Source organism: Drosophila tropicalis, unplaced genomic scaffold, assembly GCF_018151085.1.
Source record: "Drosophila tropicalis isolate 14030-0801.00 unplaced genomic scaffold, ASM1815108v1 contig_845, whole genome shotgun sequence".
NCBI classification, from domain to species: Eukaryota; Metazoa; Arthropoda; class Insecta; order Diptera; family Drosophilidae; genus Drosophila; species Drosophila tropicalis.
Genome location: NW_027173338.1, coordinates 106379 through 124652, shown reverse-complemented (window position 1 = coordinate 124652; position 18274 = coordinate 106379). Strand labels below are relative to the sequence as shown.

General features: G+C 33.1%; 1 protein-coding gene across 7 annotated transcripts in view; it reads right to left on the bottom strand.

The window, feature by feature from the left end:
* Positions 1–1586: 1586 nt before the first annotated feature.
* Positions 1587–18274, bottom strand: part of LOC137580347 (uncharacterized) — a 52831-nt gene continuing 36143 nt past the window's right edge. For 4 of the 7 annotated variants that reach the window (XM_068294346.1, XM_068294345.1, XM_068294349.1 and 1 more), the window contains 6 exons: positions 13112–13218; positions 11046–11142; positions 4281–4418; positions 3563–4202; positions 2857–3498; positions 1587–1970 (listed from right to left, as the gene is read on the bottom strand). In XM_068294346.1, the coding sequence (XP_068150447.1) occupies positions 1834–1970; positions 2857–3498; positions 3563–4202; positions 4281–4418; positions 11046–11142; positions 13112–13218 (1761 nt within the window). In that variant the 3' untranslated portion in view covers positions 1587–1833. Of the gene's footprint in view, positions 1971–2165; positions 2189–2856; positions 3499–3562; positions 4203–4280; positions 4419–11045; positions 11143–13111; positions 13219–18274 lie in introns of those variants that run through there. The other 3 variants (XM_068294347.1, XM_068294351.1, XM_068294348.1) reach the window with 2 other exon arrangements.

Below are 18274 nucleotides of genomic sequence, written 5' to 3'. Positions count from 1 at the left end.
TAAGAACATTTAGCTTAATTTAGTTTTAAATATGTAAATTCCAAAACATACGCACACCTTCCTAAATTTACGTAAGGTCTATAATTATTTCTGGTTTGAACTTAAAAAAATCAATTATTATCATCAACGTGCAAAAAATATAATATATGACCTTATATTAAAAGGAATTTGCTTGGAAAAATTGGCAGCAATTTTTACTCATATCTGGTCTTTTGTTGTAGCAACCAACGGAAGACAAAGGTCAATATACGAAATATATATGTAGATATTATATTATTTCAAATCATATGACTGAAGTTGCGGTTGGTCTTTGTCATGTCTCATTCTAAGGCAGAGTTAAAGATCTATTTGTGGAAAAACATATTATTAAACTTTTTGCCAATTTTTGCATATTTCTTAATTTCTGTAAATGAATGTATAAATTGACATAAAATCTAAAACAGCAAAACGTTTCATTTACTCACATTATAATCTACATTTTAAAGGAAAAAGCCTAAAAGTATGCAAAGAACCAAATTGTAATGTTTAAAAAAATCGGCAAATTTCCAATATCCAATTTAAAAAGAATTAATTTCATTTATCTTACTGCTGTGTTTTAGTTCTCTAGCATTCAAATTGTTAGAAAAATTAAATATAAAAATTAATTAATTCAATTAATCTAATTTCATCAACGAAATTCGTTTGGCTCCAGGAGATCCTCTGTAGCAAAAATACCATTAAGGATTCATATGCATGTATACAAATCTCTGAAATAACAAATTTAGAAGAATAAATGTTAAAATACATAATTTTTATGGCTTTAATCTAGATGTAAGAACTGGCTGTTCTAGACATGACTGTTGACTGTTTCTAAACAAAAGGACTCCAGCTATAATCTCAAAGAATTTAGTACTGAATATTTGTCGTGTTTGAAAAGTTGGAAAAATCTCAAACTCATTTGGAGAAATTTTTATTTCAATCTAGTGCATGGAAAGATTACTAAACACCGATTACAAAGGGGCTCTAATTGAAAATTAGAACCTTTCTGGACTTGATTCGATTTCTACCCTCTGCAAGGGTTATTCATTAATGTTTCTAGTACCAACTTATACATATTTAAAAGATCTCATGTCAGTCTCAATCTCGTAAAGCTTTTGTTAACTATAAAGAAGATTCTCAAGCAAATTTACTTAATATGTATCGTAAAATCTTTTCATTTCATTTCAAATTTTTATATTACAATATTATAACATCTTTAAATAACAATAACCAAGTTTTGCATTATCAAATCGATGAAGCGAAGGAGCAAACTTGGTCCTTAAGATATTTGTTTCTAAGAAACACGTTGCAACGACTTACTTACTTTTAGATAGAGTCACTTAATAGCCCAGTACATCTTATCTTATTTATTCAAATAAGATTCACATTTTTGGCCATGAGTCGGACTTCAGAGAAATCAAACTTTAGTTTTTTAAAGCTTAGTTTGGCATCGATGATAAAATATTAAATTAAATAAAACAGTTTTAAGAACCTAATAGATTCCGATATTTTTAAGTTCTTACCCAAGCATAGAATCAAATGCTTAAAAACATCAAAAAAGACAATAATTTGTATCTAATTTTATTGGATTTATTTTATTTAAACATTTACATAAAGCTGGACAATACATATACGTACATATATATAGCATATATATACTAACATCTAATTGAGAATTTAATTAAATATTTTGTTATCGAATTTATGATTATTTAATTGTTTAATAAGTCGTTGCTCTAGAAAGAATTGATTCACTTCATTTCTAAACTAATGGTAATGCATATTTAAAAGATTTGTCACTTAAACCTTTAAACGCTATACTCGTGTAGGCGTACCAAAAATGGGTGTGGCATTGTTTCGACGCTGGGCCAAAGGTGAGGCAGGCTGCGGCACAGTGGGTCCATTGTTATTGTTCAGTAGACGACGCTGTTGACTATCGGAATAGGCGCGTTCTACAAGGAATTTGTACAGATCACATAATAATATAGAATTATATATCTACATAGAATGCGTATGCGTGATATATCGAAATAACTAAGCCGATCTTAATCATGCAATTTATGTGGTGTATATGTTTCTTGGATTTATGGGTGATTGTTTCATGCTACATATATGATTTTTGTTGCATTTATTGTTCTATTCATTATTTACCACATATTCTCCGTCTCTTCTATAAATTTTTGTCATCATGCACATATAAAATTAAAAAGAAAAATAAATATAAATTATAAATAGATTTTAATATATACATAAATAATTAGATTATGACATGAAGTAAGAGGATAATGATGAGGATAATGAATCGAATGAAACAGATTAGTCTGCCAGTTCTTTATCGAATTTTTGAGACCTTTTTTATGACTCTCTTTCTGTTTACTATAATAAATCTTTATCGACTTCAAATCGGTTTAAAAAATTTTAAAATCAAACCAAGTGGATAACCTTTCTGGCCGAATATTCTAATCCTTTGTTATAGCTTTACATAATAGTAGATAGGGGCTATAAAAAGACTTTCGGACTTTATTGAGAAATGCTTTTAAAAAACACTTAATATACTTATTTGAAGATTTTGAAGTATTTTAGATTTTCAAATTAATTTTCAATGTTATCTTTCCTTCTAAATATTTTAATTTCAGCTTTGTTTAGAAACTATGATGACTAAAAAATATACGAAAATATATTTAAAAAATGTTAGAAACAAATCTTTCTTTAAAATCTCAAAGAGCCAACCAAAAAAAGGGAGGAAAACCCAAATATGATGATGAGAAAATAAGTGAAATGGAAATAACCGCATGCCAAATGATTAATCACAAAAATTGCCCAATTCCTGCGACCTACCTCGAAACTTTAGACCCTGCGCCTCATTGATGATGGCCGCCAACGCTGGATGTTGGTAGCGTTCCCGGAAAATGGCCGAACCATTCATGGTCGATTGGCCACCATTGCCATTTAGGGTACCATTTCCATTGCCATTGGCATGATACATCTTATGCTGTGGCGTGTGCTGGGGCGTTAGGGATATGGGTGGCGTGGCATTGCCATTTTTATAGTAACGATTCTGATTTGGGTCATAGGAGGGCTGTGGCTCATTGTGATTGAGACGATTGGCCAGTTTGATGGAGGCGCAACGATCCTCCTGATGGTCATTGTTGCGCATTTTGAGTATGCGCTGATCCTGAACAGAATAACGTGAGCCGTGTAGGGAATTCAATTGATTCAAATTGGTGACTTGAGGACTTAATTTCTTGCCGCGAAAACTGCCACCGGGGGATGAGGAGTTGTTCAGGAGAGTGCCACGAGATGAGCTTCCATTGGTTTCTGTGCTATCACGACTTGCCTCACGATAGCTAGACGGACGATGAGTCGAGGGTGGAGTGTCCAGGCCACTATCATGGGCAGAGCAATCCAATTCTGAGGTCTTGTTTGAAGGAGCCAGAGCAGCAGAGCTACCATTATTATGAATAGGTAGCATGGGTTGAACTGAAATGGATATGGGAATCATTAGGGATTACGTAGACATTTGAATTTAACGATTTCAACTCACCCGAATGGCGCATATCGGTGGGTGGTCGTGGCTTGCGGTATAGCCAATCTCTATCCAATTCATTACCATTATCCGGTGTGGCACTGACACCACGGAATAGTCTTGGTCGTCTAAGTTGAACTTCCGTCTCTTCGGTTTCCTCGTCGACCACTTGATTGGAGCCAAAGCTGCTGTTGATGAAGATGCGACGAGGTGATCCATAAAGACCACTCTGACCAGCACTATGAGCGGTAAAACTGTTCTGCGCTGAGACATAACCATTCGAGTAACGACTAAGATTGGCATTGCTGTGATGTGGAATCTTCTGGGGAGTCGAATGGTTAGTACTAATGCCGCTCAAGTGATGATTGTGATTCTCATTATTCAGGGCACTCAGATCCGGCACCGAATCGGAGAAGAAGGGATTGGCTCCGCCATAACCATTGAGGCTACCGGCCCCAATCTTATGCCGGGCCAGACCACCGCCGGTGCCATTTGTCATCAGCCAATCATCCAGGGCAGTCGAGTAAGTGCCGCCGAGACCAAAGTGTTGGAATTGTAACGAGGCATGGGAGACGGGTGCGGCTAGCGAGGCACGTGATCGCGGACCTTGGGCTATTTTCAAGGCACGTCGACGCTCTTTGGAGGTCAAAGTGCACTCCTGCAGATATAACCAAAAAATAATTTATTTAATTAATTTTATTTATTGATATTTAAATTGATTCCAGTGATCACTTACCTCCAGCAGCTCGAACCAATCCTCGAGGCCATCGTCACAGCGCAAAAGCACACGACCCTCACGACCCAAGAGCAATCCAATGGCGCTATACGAACGACGATTCAACCATTCCACCTTCTCCACATCGACCAGCTTGACCTGCAAAGCGAATAAAGACAATGATATTATAAAGTGTAAAGGTTAACCAAACTATGGAACTCCTCTAGACGGGGGGTCCATTTTTTTGAACAGAACTTTTTGCTTAACAATTGAATTTTAGACATAATAGCAAATTGATTGAAAAGATTGTTACGCCAACTTGGCATAGAAATCTTAGGAAAAGATTAATTGCCATTTTCCCATGCTCTTAAAATGCTTACTCACAAACTAAATTTAGTAGAATTTATTACCTTTGGTTACTAACTGTGTCTAGTTGTGCAATTTACTTGGCATTAGTCATATTTATGATTGTTTAAACATATGCTTTTGAAGGGATCACAATACTAACTCCTAATAGTTCTAGGTAACTTTGCTATCATTTATAATTTTGATTTGATAAGCTTTTCTTTAGATGGAAACCTAGACCTAAAATTGAGTTTATTGATCCACAATGCAAGTGAAAGAATTTGAAATTGCATTCCAAGTTCAACACTAATGAATATAAATAAAATGGACAAAGTATGTTTGATATATTTAGCAAAGTCAGCCGATGAAAGAATTCAGAGATTCTTCAAATAGCTATAGATACTTCAATCTGTTTACCTTTGCGGTGCCTAAAATTGGTTTGATCAAATTGTTTTCTTTAACAAGTAATTCTAGAGCTTTTTCTTACGCTGTAGCGATCACAAGTTGTGAAATTTTCGAGGGGGACGATCGTTTGACATAAAGACAGATGAAAAAGTTGATTAGAAATATCCATATTTGGAGTCCTGACTCCCTTGACCATAATGTGACTACTATCAAAAATAGGTTTAAATGTGTTTAGCTTTTAAGTTAGATACTATTTTGAAGATGGATATTGAAGTCGGCAAAATGTATATTTGCATATCAATGTACTGAGAAGAAGTTATCCCATTTAAGTAAAGAAGGTAAGAAGATAATCTGCAAATTCGTTTAATCTTCCTTCTTGCTTTCGAATAGTATCTTTAAGATACTTATACTTAGCACAGGTCTTGAAAAACAAAATAGTTTTACAACTAACAAACCAAACAACATGACAAAAACACAATGATTGGATGTTTATAGGTTAAAATAAAATGGATATATAAACAGATTATGCTTCCGAGCATGTTACAACCTACACATCTAATAATAATTATTTATATATTTTTTGAAGACGATTTCTCCATTAAATAAGAACTAGGTCCTATGATCGCGACACAAACAAATCTCATTCATTTATCACAGACAACTTCATGCATTTCTTCTGCTCTAGCATCCAAATTCTTTTTACAAATATAAATCTTACAACTGATCGGCGACTGCCCCCATATCCCCCACCCCATTACAGAAAGCTAAAAAGAACTTAATTATGTTGGTCATTTATAATACATAGATATACATACATATATACATTAAGAAAGGCAGAAAAAAGAAGGCAAAAGAAATTCCTGAATAAATCGCATAAGTTGGCTAATTGCCACACGCAGCCGAGACACCAGCAGCCGCTGACATATTTCCCTAATGGCCTCATCTACTCGTACTCCATATATAAGGTCGGCAGAATGAATCTCTCTCTCTCTCTCTCTCTCCCTTTGAAATTCTTAAAGTCCAACTCATAAACCTAAAGGGAAAAACAAGTTCAATAAAAAACTTGTGCATGGGGCTAACAAAGTTTTAGTTTAGAAGCCCTGGCCTAATGACTTTTAGCCGAGTTGCAGAATGCAAAACTAAAAAAAAAAAAAAACAAGTTTATGAGGGAAAAAGATGCCGAGAGGGAGTGACACTTAATTGTTGTATTATAGAGCAAAAGTTTTAGTTAGATGAAAAATAATTGAGATGCAATTTAAATTAGCCAAATAACATTGACAACATCTTTAAAATTGCAGAGAAAGAATAGAATAGAAAGATCATAAGGTCATAAGGAAATTAATCCTTAAGTTACTTCAATCCCTTAAATATACATAATTTGGGGGATATCGAAATTTAACTTAACGTATCAAATATTTACAACGAAATTATTGGTGGAATAGAAATTGAATTCCATTCCCTGAAAAATTCATTCATTTAGCAAAATACTTTAAAAAACTACTGGTCTGATAGAAGAGTGCTTAATAAAAATTGTTTAAGGTGGAACTATTGTTGTCGTTTAGTAAAATCTTCGAAAAAGTTGTTAAAAGTAAACTTAACTAAATGTAAAGACGATCACAAGATTGCCTATGAAATGAACATTTTTTGGAAAATCTTAAATTAAGAGTCTAAATTTTAGACTCAAATATACTTAACTAGGACCTGAATTGCTCGGAAAGAACGCCTACTAAAACTAAAAACTATAATATTAAAATTTAATAGATATGAGAACTATAACATAATTGCTTATATTCGGACTCTTAACTTTAAATTGTTTTGTGAATTAGTTAGTCGATCTTCAAAGAGCGTTGAATATGAAAAGTTCGGCTTAAAAAGGAGACCCAAATAAATAAAGTTTGAGATTAATCAGCATACCCGAGGAAATCAACTTATTAAGACGTGTTCGAAAACTTGTTTAAGATAATTTACGGATTGGGAATAACAACAAAAACAGATAACTTAAAAAAATCTATAAAATATTATAAGTTCTCAAAGCTCGAAGGGGTTTGATGATAAACATTGTATTTTGATTGCCAGAACATAAATTTAGAGAAAGTATTTTAATATAATAATAATTTTTAAATTATTTATTTTCTATTACAATTTACTACAACAACAGAACTATGTTTCCAAATCATATTAAGACCAAAGTCTGTCTGTTATATTATGATAAATTTAAGTTTTTGACTTTTACTTTAACCCCTTAGAAAGAGTATAAAAGTGGTGGAAAGGCTTTAATTGGCAATATCGAATTTTGAAAGTAAAATATGGAACGAACAAATATTAATATTTCAAGGTCGACATTGATTTGTTATTGTTGTCATTGTTAATAATAATAATTTTTTTTCTGTTCATATTTATGTTTGATATTTTGTCATAAGCTGTCAAAACTAACACAAAAAGCCTTAAAGCTTTGATTGATACAAATACAAACATTGCATTACCCACACAGAGATAGAGAGAGAGAGAAAGAGAAGGAGACAGACACAAATTCGATGATTGATTAATAAATAATTAACAGCCTACTTATGATACAACTATGTGTAAATTTTATATCACTTTTAATTATGCAAAAAGAAAAATAAATGAGTAAATGAGTTTCCCATCCAATGTCAATCAATTAATCATAATAATTATGCTTCGAGTGCAGAAATTGCAATTCCCCAGGCATCACTAGGACTCCCCCCGCCCCAAACCTTTCCTGTGCCCACCTGCAAAAGTATCACCTGATAAAAATCAATATTAATTTCAATCAGTAGATGAAAAACTTTACAATATTCTACTTGATTATTAAGCGCAATTGATTTTCCCTTTGGAATTGAGCACGAAACGAAATTTATGCAAAGAAATCAAATTATATAATTAGACTGATGGGACTTTTGGTAGTCAGTCACACCTAATTGATTAAGTTGATTACATTGTCGACGACATTAGAGTCGAATCAATACTATATGTAGGAATATTGTGGGAATGTGATATAAAGAAGCCGACAATCTAATGAGCTTGTCTCATTCAGCCTCGTACCCTCCCCTCCCTATGTTCAATGACTCGGCAAATGTTTATGGCTGATTGCCTTGGGTGGGTGGGTGTCCAGGCTACATCAATAGGTGGGTGGTTGTCTTTGATGATGTGAGGTGTTAACTACTTACAATTTTATTCTTCATTATATCTTTTGAGAAATATTTGGACTAGCTGATTCATATCATTAGATAAATATGCAAAATCTTAACTCTTAAATACTTCATTAATAATTGAAAAACTGATTCAATCACTTAGTTTACTTAGTCGTTTTCTAATCACTTGCCAATTGGACTGCACGTTAAGTGATCTGTTTCTTTGTTTTGGAAATGCATTTCTTTTTAAATATTGAAATGTTTGAAATTACATAATTTTATATATTTGATTTTTATGGCTTTCCATGGAGAGGAAAATTGTTTCAAAAAAACTTCTAGAATTTCACATATATAAATAGATATCCACTTAGAAATCTAGTTCTAAATCGTCAAGAATATATAATGGTAATTCAGTTTTCTACTGCTGCAAGTCACAGTACTGGGACTTAATGTTTTAAGTACTTGATTTGAGGATTGTTTGCTTTCATATCCAACTACATTCAACTTTTAAGCCAGTTGGAAATTATTTTCCTCAAAACATTGTACAATTTATTTTCATTGTAGCCAACTTAATTTCCCGCAGTTTTTTTTCACATTAAATTCCACCTTTAGTGATTACTTATTTCCCTCGTGCTGTTTTTCACTTTTTCTGTTTTCTGTATTTTCGGTTTTTCTTTTTTTCTTTTTTTTGCTTATTTACTTTGGGAAATTGCCCGCACAAGTTGTTTTTGTTGCTATTGCTGAGCACAAAAATTTATTTTAATTTAAAATTAAACTGTAAACAACAACCCGCTGGCTATTTATTGACATTTTCCTTTAGTTGAGCTTTTTAGTGGAAATGTGGAAAATCAGCAAACAAAATCGGTGAAAAAAAGGGTGAAAGAAAAGGAGAAAGAGGGAGATAAAAAGAGACAGACGTAATTTTCCCATGATCTCTTTGGTGAGTGCATGTTAAGTGGCTTTGTTGTTGTTGTTGCTAGCTTGCTAGCTGTGTGCATTTTCCTTATTTGTTTAAACAACTGCAACAACAATAACAATTTCATTGCAAATCGTGTTCCTGTTTGTGTTTCTTTTTTCTTCTTCTTCTTTCTTTTTATACTCTTTTATAGAAGGTATACTTAATTTAGTCACTGGCAATGAAAAAATTTGTTTACATAGATTTAAAATTAATATTAAGAGGATTTAAATGGAAGGCGTTAGACTCAATGATTTTGGCTGTTCTATCATAGAGTTACTTCAGTTGAAGATCTCTCAAAACATGTATTAATATTGGAACTATTGACTTTAGTGGCTGTTGCTAAGAAACACATATTTATTTGTTTTAATCATTATGAGTTGTTAAGAACCCATTCTTTTATCAATATCTTAATCTATCAGACTTTATCATGCCCTTAGCTTGCTGACTAGCTGTTTAAACATGGATAGTAAATCGTTATTAATATTAAATTAAGATGAGATTAAGAAATCTTCATTCTTTTTTAAATTTTGATGGTTTAGAATATTGAATATCATTCAATCGATGTTTCTTAACGTCAGTAAAGTAAATCTTTACTCCTTAATGAAATCGAATTAACTAAAGAGTATAAATTGATCGGCTTATTTAGGACTTTCATAGATTGGTTTTGGATTTGGTTTTTGCCAGTCTCCGCCTGTACGAGTATTTGCATTGTTTTAATGGCAATGTGGAGTTAGTTGGTATGGAAGGAGAGGAGCAGTTAGCCAGTTGGCTGCTTAGGTGGAGGAGTGGAGAAGGTCCAGTCTCATGTGGGGTGTAACTGGGCGCGTAGTTAGGCAAATTAACATGCAGTAGCTGGCAAGTTGGTTTGGGTTGTGTGTGTGTGTGTTTTTTTCCTCCTCTTTTTAGCCAATTAGCTGAGTTTCGCCAAAGTTAGCATGGCGGATTAGTTGCGATTGGAGGAAGTAGGTGAATTTTAATGAGAAACTTTTATATAGTTGTTAGATCTTTTTTTTCGATTCGAATTTAGAATCGGTTTTAATCAAATAGTTTTTTAACGTTTGCTTATTTAAAGATTTCTATCTCGGGAAGTCAAGACTCAATTACGAAACGTGATTTCGAGTGTCGGGCCAAAATGCACTCGGTCTTAATTTATTTCATTTCAGCGTATTTTCGTTTGTATACTTCAAGGTGTGTCCTAGCAATTGTCAATGGCAACATGACCAATGGCTTAGTCGTTTTCCACGAGTATGTGATCATAACCATTAGCCATAAATCTGTTCCAGGGGAGGGTAATATAATTCTGTAATGTCTCGTAAATAAATGTGCTATATATGAAGGTTTTTCTAAGTGCGCAGTTTTAAGGTGAAGTTGTAAGCGACAACAGCAACAAAATTCACGTTCTGTTGAATACAATCATCTTAATAGTTTTCATAATGAAACTTTATTACAGAAATGGAAATATTCAGATTACTAATCACAATTGGATTGGATTTTTGTAAGTAGATTTTTAAAATAACATCTCGAAAACAGTTTATATCTATCAATTGCAATATTTTTTTAATGTTAATGCGATAGTTGTCATATGAATAGTTTAGAACCACTTAAAAACCTTAGAGTTTTTAAAGATTATGTGAGAAATATTTTATTGGCAAGATTCTACTTAAAACTGTTACGATTCAGATCGAATAAACTCATTGAAAATTGTTAGGCAAGTGAGAAAAATGAAATGGTTTAAGTACATAGCTTTAGCTATCAACTATTTGAAACAGAAACATTCTAAGAGAATCATAGATAAATCTATGAAAATATTTTTTCCATCAATTGCCAGTACTTGAAGTAATTATGTTTTTAGTTGACATGAGTGATATGATTTTGACTACCCCAAAAAAGATATTATTATTATTTAGAAGAAACATCAGAACTTACCTTAAAAATAAATTGTCCCATATCGGAGGCACGTTCATTGGCCGAGCCCGAAGCTCTCTTGAAGCAATGCAAATAGTCACGAGTAAGCACAAAGTATCTGAAATGAAATGAAAACAAAAATAAATAAGAAAAACTCTTTCGACAAAAAAAAAAAAACATTATGCAAATGACCTTTAAAATCTCAAACATCTTTACCAATTTTAAAGGTCAAAAGAGCCACTCAAAATATGATTTAAGATACATCAAGCAAAAAAGAAATAAAAGTAATATAAAAGCTTTCAATTATTTTTGGCAACAATTTGCCACTGCAACAATTGGCCGAGAAATATCATTAATAAATAATAAATTATGCGCAAAAGAGAAAAGAGCAAAAAAAATGAAATATGAAAACAAATTATATAAAAGAAGCCACAAATACCAAATACTCAAATGTATCGACTTCAATACAAATTTTATGACTTTGCCAGAGATGATAAAGATTTCAGGCATTTGGCATTCTGTTTTCTGCATATGAAACGATAAATTTTATGTTAAATTAATAATGTAGATGAAAAGTGGGAGAATTGAGGGGAGGATAAGGACAGTCTAGGCAAAGTTTTATTTATGGCAAAAGTTCTTTGAGATTTTGTGATAAATTTTAAAGGCAACAAATTGCTCACTTCCCTGATGGAAATTCTCAGCTTATTTCAGATTTTTTTTCTCGCTTCTTTCATATACCCTGTATGAAGTTCACAAAGTGGGTATGTTCGACCATAAGATTATAAGGTATAGACTTGAAGGTAATGAAGTAAGAGATTCGATCAGCCATTATATGGAATATATAAAATGTATCCGATGATTTCACAAATCTTACAGGGTAATAGAACTCTCTTTACTTTTAAGTCGGGTTCCATAATCTGGCTGTAGCTTATTAACGTGGTCAGGCAAATTGAGCAGGAAAATTGTTGCTTTGTGCCAGAGTCGAAAAAAGATAAATGTTTTGTTAGTTTGTAAGATGTTTGATGATTGCCACGCTCGGTTCGGGTCGGGTGGTTGGTTGGTTGGTTGAGTGGGTGGGTGGGTGTTTGGTTGTCTGGTTGGTTGTATGGTTAAGTGGAGAAGGAGAGATAATGATGGAGGTGCAGTTATTAGTTGAGCTTTGGTAAATGCTTTAAGCCATGCCATGAAATAATGGGTGCGGAAACGAAGAACAAAATATTACAAGTACAAGACTTAGTTAGAGATAATGAGAAAACTCAATGAAGGAAAATGTGGTTAGTATTTGCACTTTTCCCAAATGTAATTACAATGAAATTGAGTGGCTTGTTATACGTTTTTTAACTTTTTGTTTAAACTAAACTAATTTATTTACTACATACATCTACCTAACTTACGTTGTAAACAATTATAATTAAATTCTTTATCCTAAATTGTTTTTTATATAAATTTTGATGGCTTTAATATTAATTTGTTACCCCAAAGGGCCATTATTTATAATCATAATTTGTTTTTTGATTATCGGCCAAAATTCATTAGGATCCATTGGCCTTTTTCGATTTCTGTGGTCGAAAAATCAAATATTCTGTATTTATAGCCAGAATCCGTTAGTTGGCCATTAACTGCCAATTAAAATGGCATTTATCGACAGTTCAAAGAGCCCACGAAATATGCGACGAAACATAATTAAAATTCAATTAAATGCAATCGCAGTAAAAACAAAAGAGCACAAACGAGGCCCAACCCGAAATATGTATGGGTAGAGATTTATATATACAATATATTTATACCCCTCAAACATTATCTGTCGCCTATCAGGGGAAGCTGTTGGAGGTCCACAATTTCCTCCTCGTTGTTTTTCTTTTTTTGGGCTCTGCCAACCCCAATGTCAGCCACTGTCAATTATGCGCTTTTTGCAATTAACAATCCCCTCGTAAAGGAGCTAAGGAAAAGGATGTGGTGAATGAAAAAAAAAAAAGGTTGGGAAAATATTTTTGCATATTGCGGAAAAATATATTTTTGCTGGCCAGGTAAATTTAAAAGCGCTTAATATTTATGCATACATATACATATGTATGTACGGTACGTACCTTTCCTTCCAGCGTGAGAAGAGGCGGTCCCGCTGCTGCCAGAGAAGACCACGTTTAATAGGTCCTGTCATGGAGGCCACTGGTATACGTCCTGCTAGCAGGGATTGCTGTAAACGATAAAGCAGAGTAGACGATAAAGTATATTATTTAGTGTTATGCTGATTTTGCATTTGTTCAATTTCAATTAAAAACGAAATATTCCCACATGGGTTATATAAGCACATCGCGTTGCACTCTCGCTAGTTGGTCATGATAAATGTTGTCTTAAAAACCATGCCACTTGCGCCACTTTTTCAACTCCAGAGTGCCTTCAGTGTCTGCCTCCACGATTTCTGCCCCAACTTTGTTCCCTTGGCAAACGTAGCATCCTTCGACCATAAATTCTGTTTGTGCGGTTTGTTGTTATTGTTGGGCATTATGAGCATTAAGGCAATTTATTATCAACTCATACCCAAAGTGTTATAATGTTTTACATTAACAAATGTTGCCATTGCAATGCTGGGATAATGATATTCTGTATAATTATTATGTACATTGTGGTTTAAAGATTAAATTGCCGCACAAAATAATATCAATAGAGTTAAAATTAAATGAAGTGAAATATTCAAAATTATATTTTGGGTTGCCGAATAGGAAACCATTTTAATTGCAGAGTTTCAATAACTTTTATGGCTTATCTTTAATATAAATGTTAAAGAGAATAGAAGTTGAATTGAAATACTTCCAACATTGATAAAAATAAACATTAAAAAGTTAAGCAGACTACAATCGCTTCAAAGTTTTATGGCAAAAGTCTTTATAGTAGATATATAGAAATAGTGTGCCTGCATTTTGTCAAAGGTTAGTGCAATTCAAGTGAAAAAGAAAAGTGTGGCTGCAGATTTTTAGTAAAATTTTACTTCTAATTTAATTGTATACTCTCATAAGTTGTTAAGTTGTTTTTTACTACAACCTTTTTGATATATTTATAAGGTTTTATAAAGTTGGCATTCTTCAGGATTAGTTCTGCATTTTTGGAATTCATAATGGATAAGTATAATAATTGGATTGGTTGAAAATAATAGAATTATGGCAACACTTATAAGATTAACTCTAAAGAAACGCGATTAGAGTAAGGAACACAATTGAAATGAATACAAATTTGTTTTACTTTTTTTGTTTCTACGTTTTTGCATTATTATGACTTTTTTTTTTTAATTAACAATCAATTTCACTTTCTTTTCGCATTTTCTAAGGTTCATAAATTATGCATTCCAGCTTAATGTTTACAGCTCAATTTTAGCTTAGCATTTCTCATTCAATCGGCAAACTCATCATACCGCGAAAAGAGACTCATTCATTATAAAGCTATAAAATTTGCCTATGGAGATGAGTTTTGAAAATCGCACAAAAGCCACAGTTAATGATATGCCTAATGCTTCCAGGCAGCGGCAAAACCAACCGAAAAAATCAATCAAATCGTTGACCCAAGCGCTAACGGGCTGTTTTATTTCTGAATTGACAAAATCGTGAAATACCAAATACCGAATCGAATTCGCCACCAAATAGGTAGCAAAACCAAAAACGACTCTGAGATGATATACAAAAACAGAGAGAAAAAAAAATCATAGTGTATATACGAAATGATATCATCATTTAGTACGAAATGCGATTCGATAAATCTTTTTAGGCTTTCTGCCTTTTTGGCCTTTTCGCTGAAAACGCTTTCGCGCCAGCTTGTGTCTTACTTATCTTCGGTGGGCAATCTATTTTAGCCAGTGTAAAAGATGTGGAGAGCAGTGAGTTCTTCTTCGTTTGGCCAAATTAACGGTAGTCACGACCAGCAGAGAACAAAAGCTATAGCCATGGCCGACTTCAAATTCAATATGGCACACGAATTGCTGCTGGGGGTAATTTTTTGTCCAACTTCAAGTAGAAGAAGAAACTCGCAAAACTTAATTTGGCGCATTAAAAACTATTGTTGGCATAGAAAATGAAAGAGTAAAGGAAACAAAAAAGAAAGGCTAACGGAAAGGGAGAGGAAGAAGGGGGAAGAATTGTGCACTAGCCGTTGCATCTAAATCGAGTTTGCTTTTCTTTTCCTTTTCCATTTTAGTTTGTTTTTTCCTGCTTTATTTAATTGAAAATTGAACTGAACTTTATTAACTTTCCAACAGCAAAGTAATTGAAATTAAAAATGTGATAAAAAATTTATAAGTAAAATAAACTTTTTAAAAGATTGCATTAATCTCTGACACAGGTTACATATCATTTTGTATAATGTATTAAATGCCAAAACTCCACTGACTAGTAAGTTACTATTATGAATTAGTTTGGTCTAAGTTTAAAGAGAAAATAACTAATCTTAAGCAGCTAATACTCTGTTCTATGAAACATTTAATTTGATAACTTTTATCGTAATTATAATAATAATAATAAACTACAAAGGAAACTTTTGATACTCAATGAAAATTATCACGGAAATCAGTTTTTTTGTATTCCGAATATATTTCATCTCTAGATGAGGATTGTATAACTTTCAAAAACTGAAAATGACCTCATTTTTAATGCATTTTATGTCATTATACCCTTGCAAAAAGGGTATATTAATTTTGGTCAGAAGTGTGCAACGCATAGAACGAAGCATCTCCGACCATACAAAGTATATATATTCTTGATCAGCACGACGAGACGAGTTCAACTAGCCATGTCCGTCCGTCCGTCCGTCCGTCCGTCCGTCCGTCCGTCCGTCCGTCCGTCCGTCCGTCCGTCCGTCCGTCCGTCTGGATCAACGCAAACTCCTCCTAGACCGTAAGAGCTACAGAGCTGAAATTTTGCACGTAGGCTTGTATATACTGCAGGCGTTGTATATCTCGGATTCAGCCGGATCGGACCACTATATCATATAGCTCCCATACAAACCCCAAAGTCACGAACAGTGACTTTTCTTAATAACTTCGTTATTTTCTATGCTATTATCGTGAAACTTAATATTAGAGAGTTTACTACGCCTATAAGCGACTATGCCAAATTTGATCAAGATCGGGTGACTATATCATATAGCTTCCATACAAACGGCCAAGTCACGAACAGTGACTTTCTCAATAACTTCGTTATTTTCTGAGCTATTGTCGTGAAACTTAATATTAGAGAGTTTACTACGCCTATAAGCGACTATGCCAAATTTGATCAAGATCGGGTGACTATATAATATAGCTCCCATACAAACGGCCAAGTCACGAACAGTGACTTTCTCGATACCTTCGTTATTTTCTGAGCTATTGTCGTGAAACTTAATATTAGAGAGTTTACTACGCCTATAAGCGACTATGCCAAATTTGATCAAGATCAGGTGACTATATCATATAGCTCCCATAGGAACGATTGGTCGAAAACAGTGACTTTGATCAATATCTTCGTTATTTCCTATGATTGTAGGCCTTTCTTTCTCAAGCTTAAGTTTTTTTAGATAAAACGTTCTTCCACATTGATGGCTAATAGGTAAGGATAGAGTTACCAAAAAAGTTGCAAGGGTATACAAACTTTGACGCGGTCGAAGTTAGCCCCGGCCCTCTGGTTTTTTTTTTATTTTTTTTTGTGAATGTGAGAAAATTTCATTCAACCAAAAGGAAACTCTCAACTTTTGTGTCTGTCTGATATTTTTCTTTTGCATTTTTTGTATGCTGTTTTTTTTGCTCAATGATGATGAATTTGTGCAGCAGCTAAAGTTGGCATTTTGTTTGTTGTTGTTGCTTGTCTGGCTTACATAATTACCGGCTCAGGTTTTTGGGCCTTTTATGGCATTTAATTGGGTTGTCTGACTGGGTACATACATACATACATAAGCATACAGACATTTGTGGAGAGGAGAGGCTTCTATCGGAATCTGTTGAACACTTCAGATTTGAATTATATTTCTGATTTCAAATTTGAAACGAGACGCCAACACAGAGAACATAAATCTTTGATTTCCGCTTATTCAATCCATAGAGTCACATCAAAATCATCATCATAACATCATTGTGATCATCTGCTACGTCTCATCTCGTTTTCAATTTGTATGAAAATTTTTACTTGGCAATTTGATTGATTTGTGCCAAACCGAATTCAAAAGCTACATTTGGCACACTTTTGATCCAACAAAAACGGGAAACAAAATCTCACACATTGTCATAAATGACACCAATTCTAAGAAACCCTTATGCAAACATAGAAATCATACAAATGTAGATATGTACATAGATTTATCTATATATGTATATGCTTGGATACTCAACAATTATACGCTTTATTTCCGTTCGGCTGTGCCAACATAGCGCCTTCTCCTCCCCCTATCATCAATTTGGGACATGCTGCCGCGATGGAGCTGGGGGTAAACATAGACTCCCAAATGGTGAACACCAAAACGACAAGAAAATTTAACGTGCTCTGGCCATAATTTACATGCACAAAACGTGACGAAAATTTAATTTGATAAACAATTTTTTTTCAGATTTTTGTTTTTAGATTTTTTGCCTTTTTGTAATATTTTTAAATGTCGTAATTTTCAGAGAGTATATATTTTCAGATAAATATAAAAAAGAAACGATAAATGTAGTTAAAAGCATCAAAGTGCAAAAAGTGTGGCTGCATTTTTTTGTAGACAAAATGCCAAAATTTACAAAATTTCAGAGGACAAATGTCAAAGGACTTTTAAACCTGAGAATGAGATGGAAATTAGAGCAAAGTGTAAATAAAGATGAAAAGACTAGAAATAGAACAGATAACAAATTCAGTTTTGGCATAAGATTCGATTGGATGATTTATAATTTAAGAACACCAATACACTAATTAAATAAATTTTAAGAAATTAAAATGGAAAAACCATATCTTATAAATAACATATCAACATATCTTTTAACACTTTTTAGACGTCCATAAATATATTTTTTAGGTGTGGTTTCGCCAATTTGACATTTTATTACATCAACAATAAGACATTAAAGTTTTATTACAAGTGTCAACAACTTTCAAGGAACACATAAATATTTTGTTTACTCTTTTATGACATAATTTTGTATAGACTATGGTCACAATTTATATATTCTTTAAGTAGATTTTAGATCTTAAGAAGAGTCTTAGACCTTTTTGGTAAAAATAGAAAAAAATTTAACTCCATATTAGTAGAAAGAAAATAAATTTCAT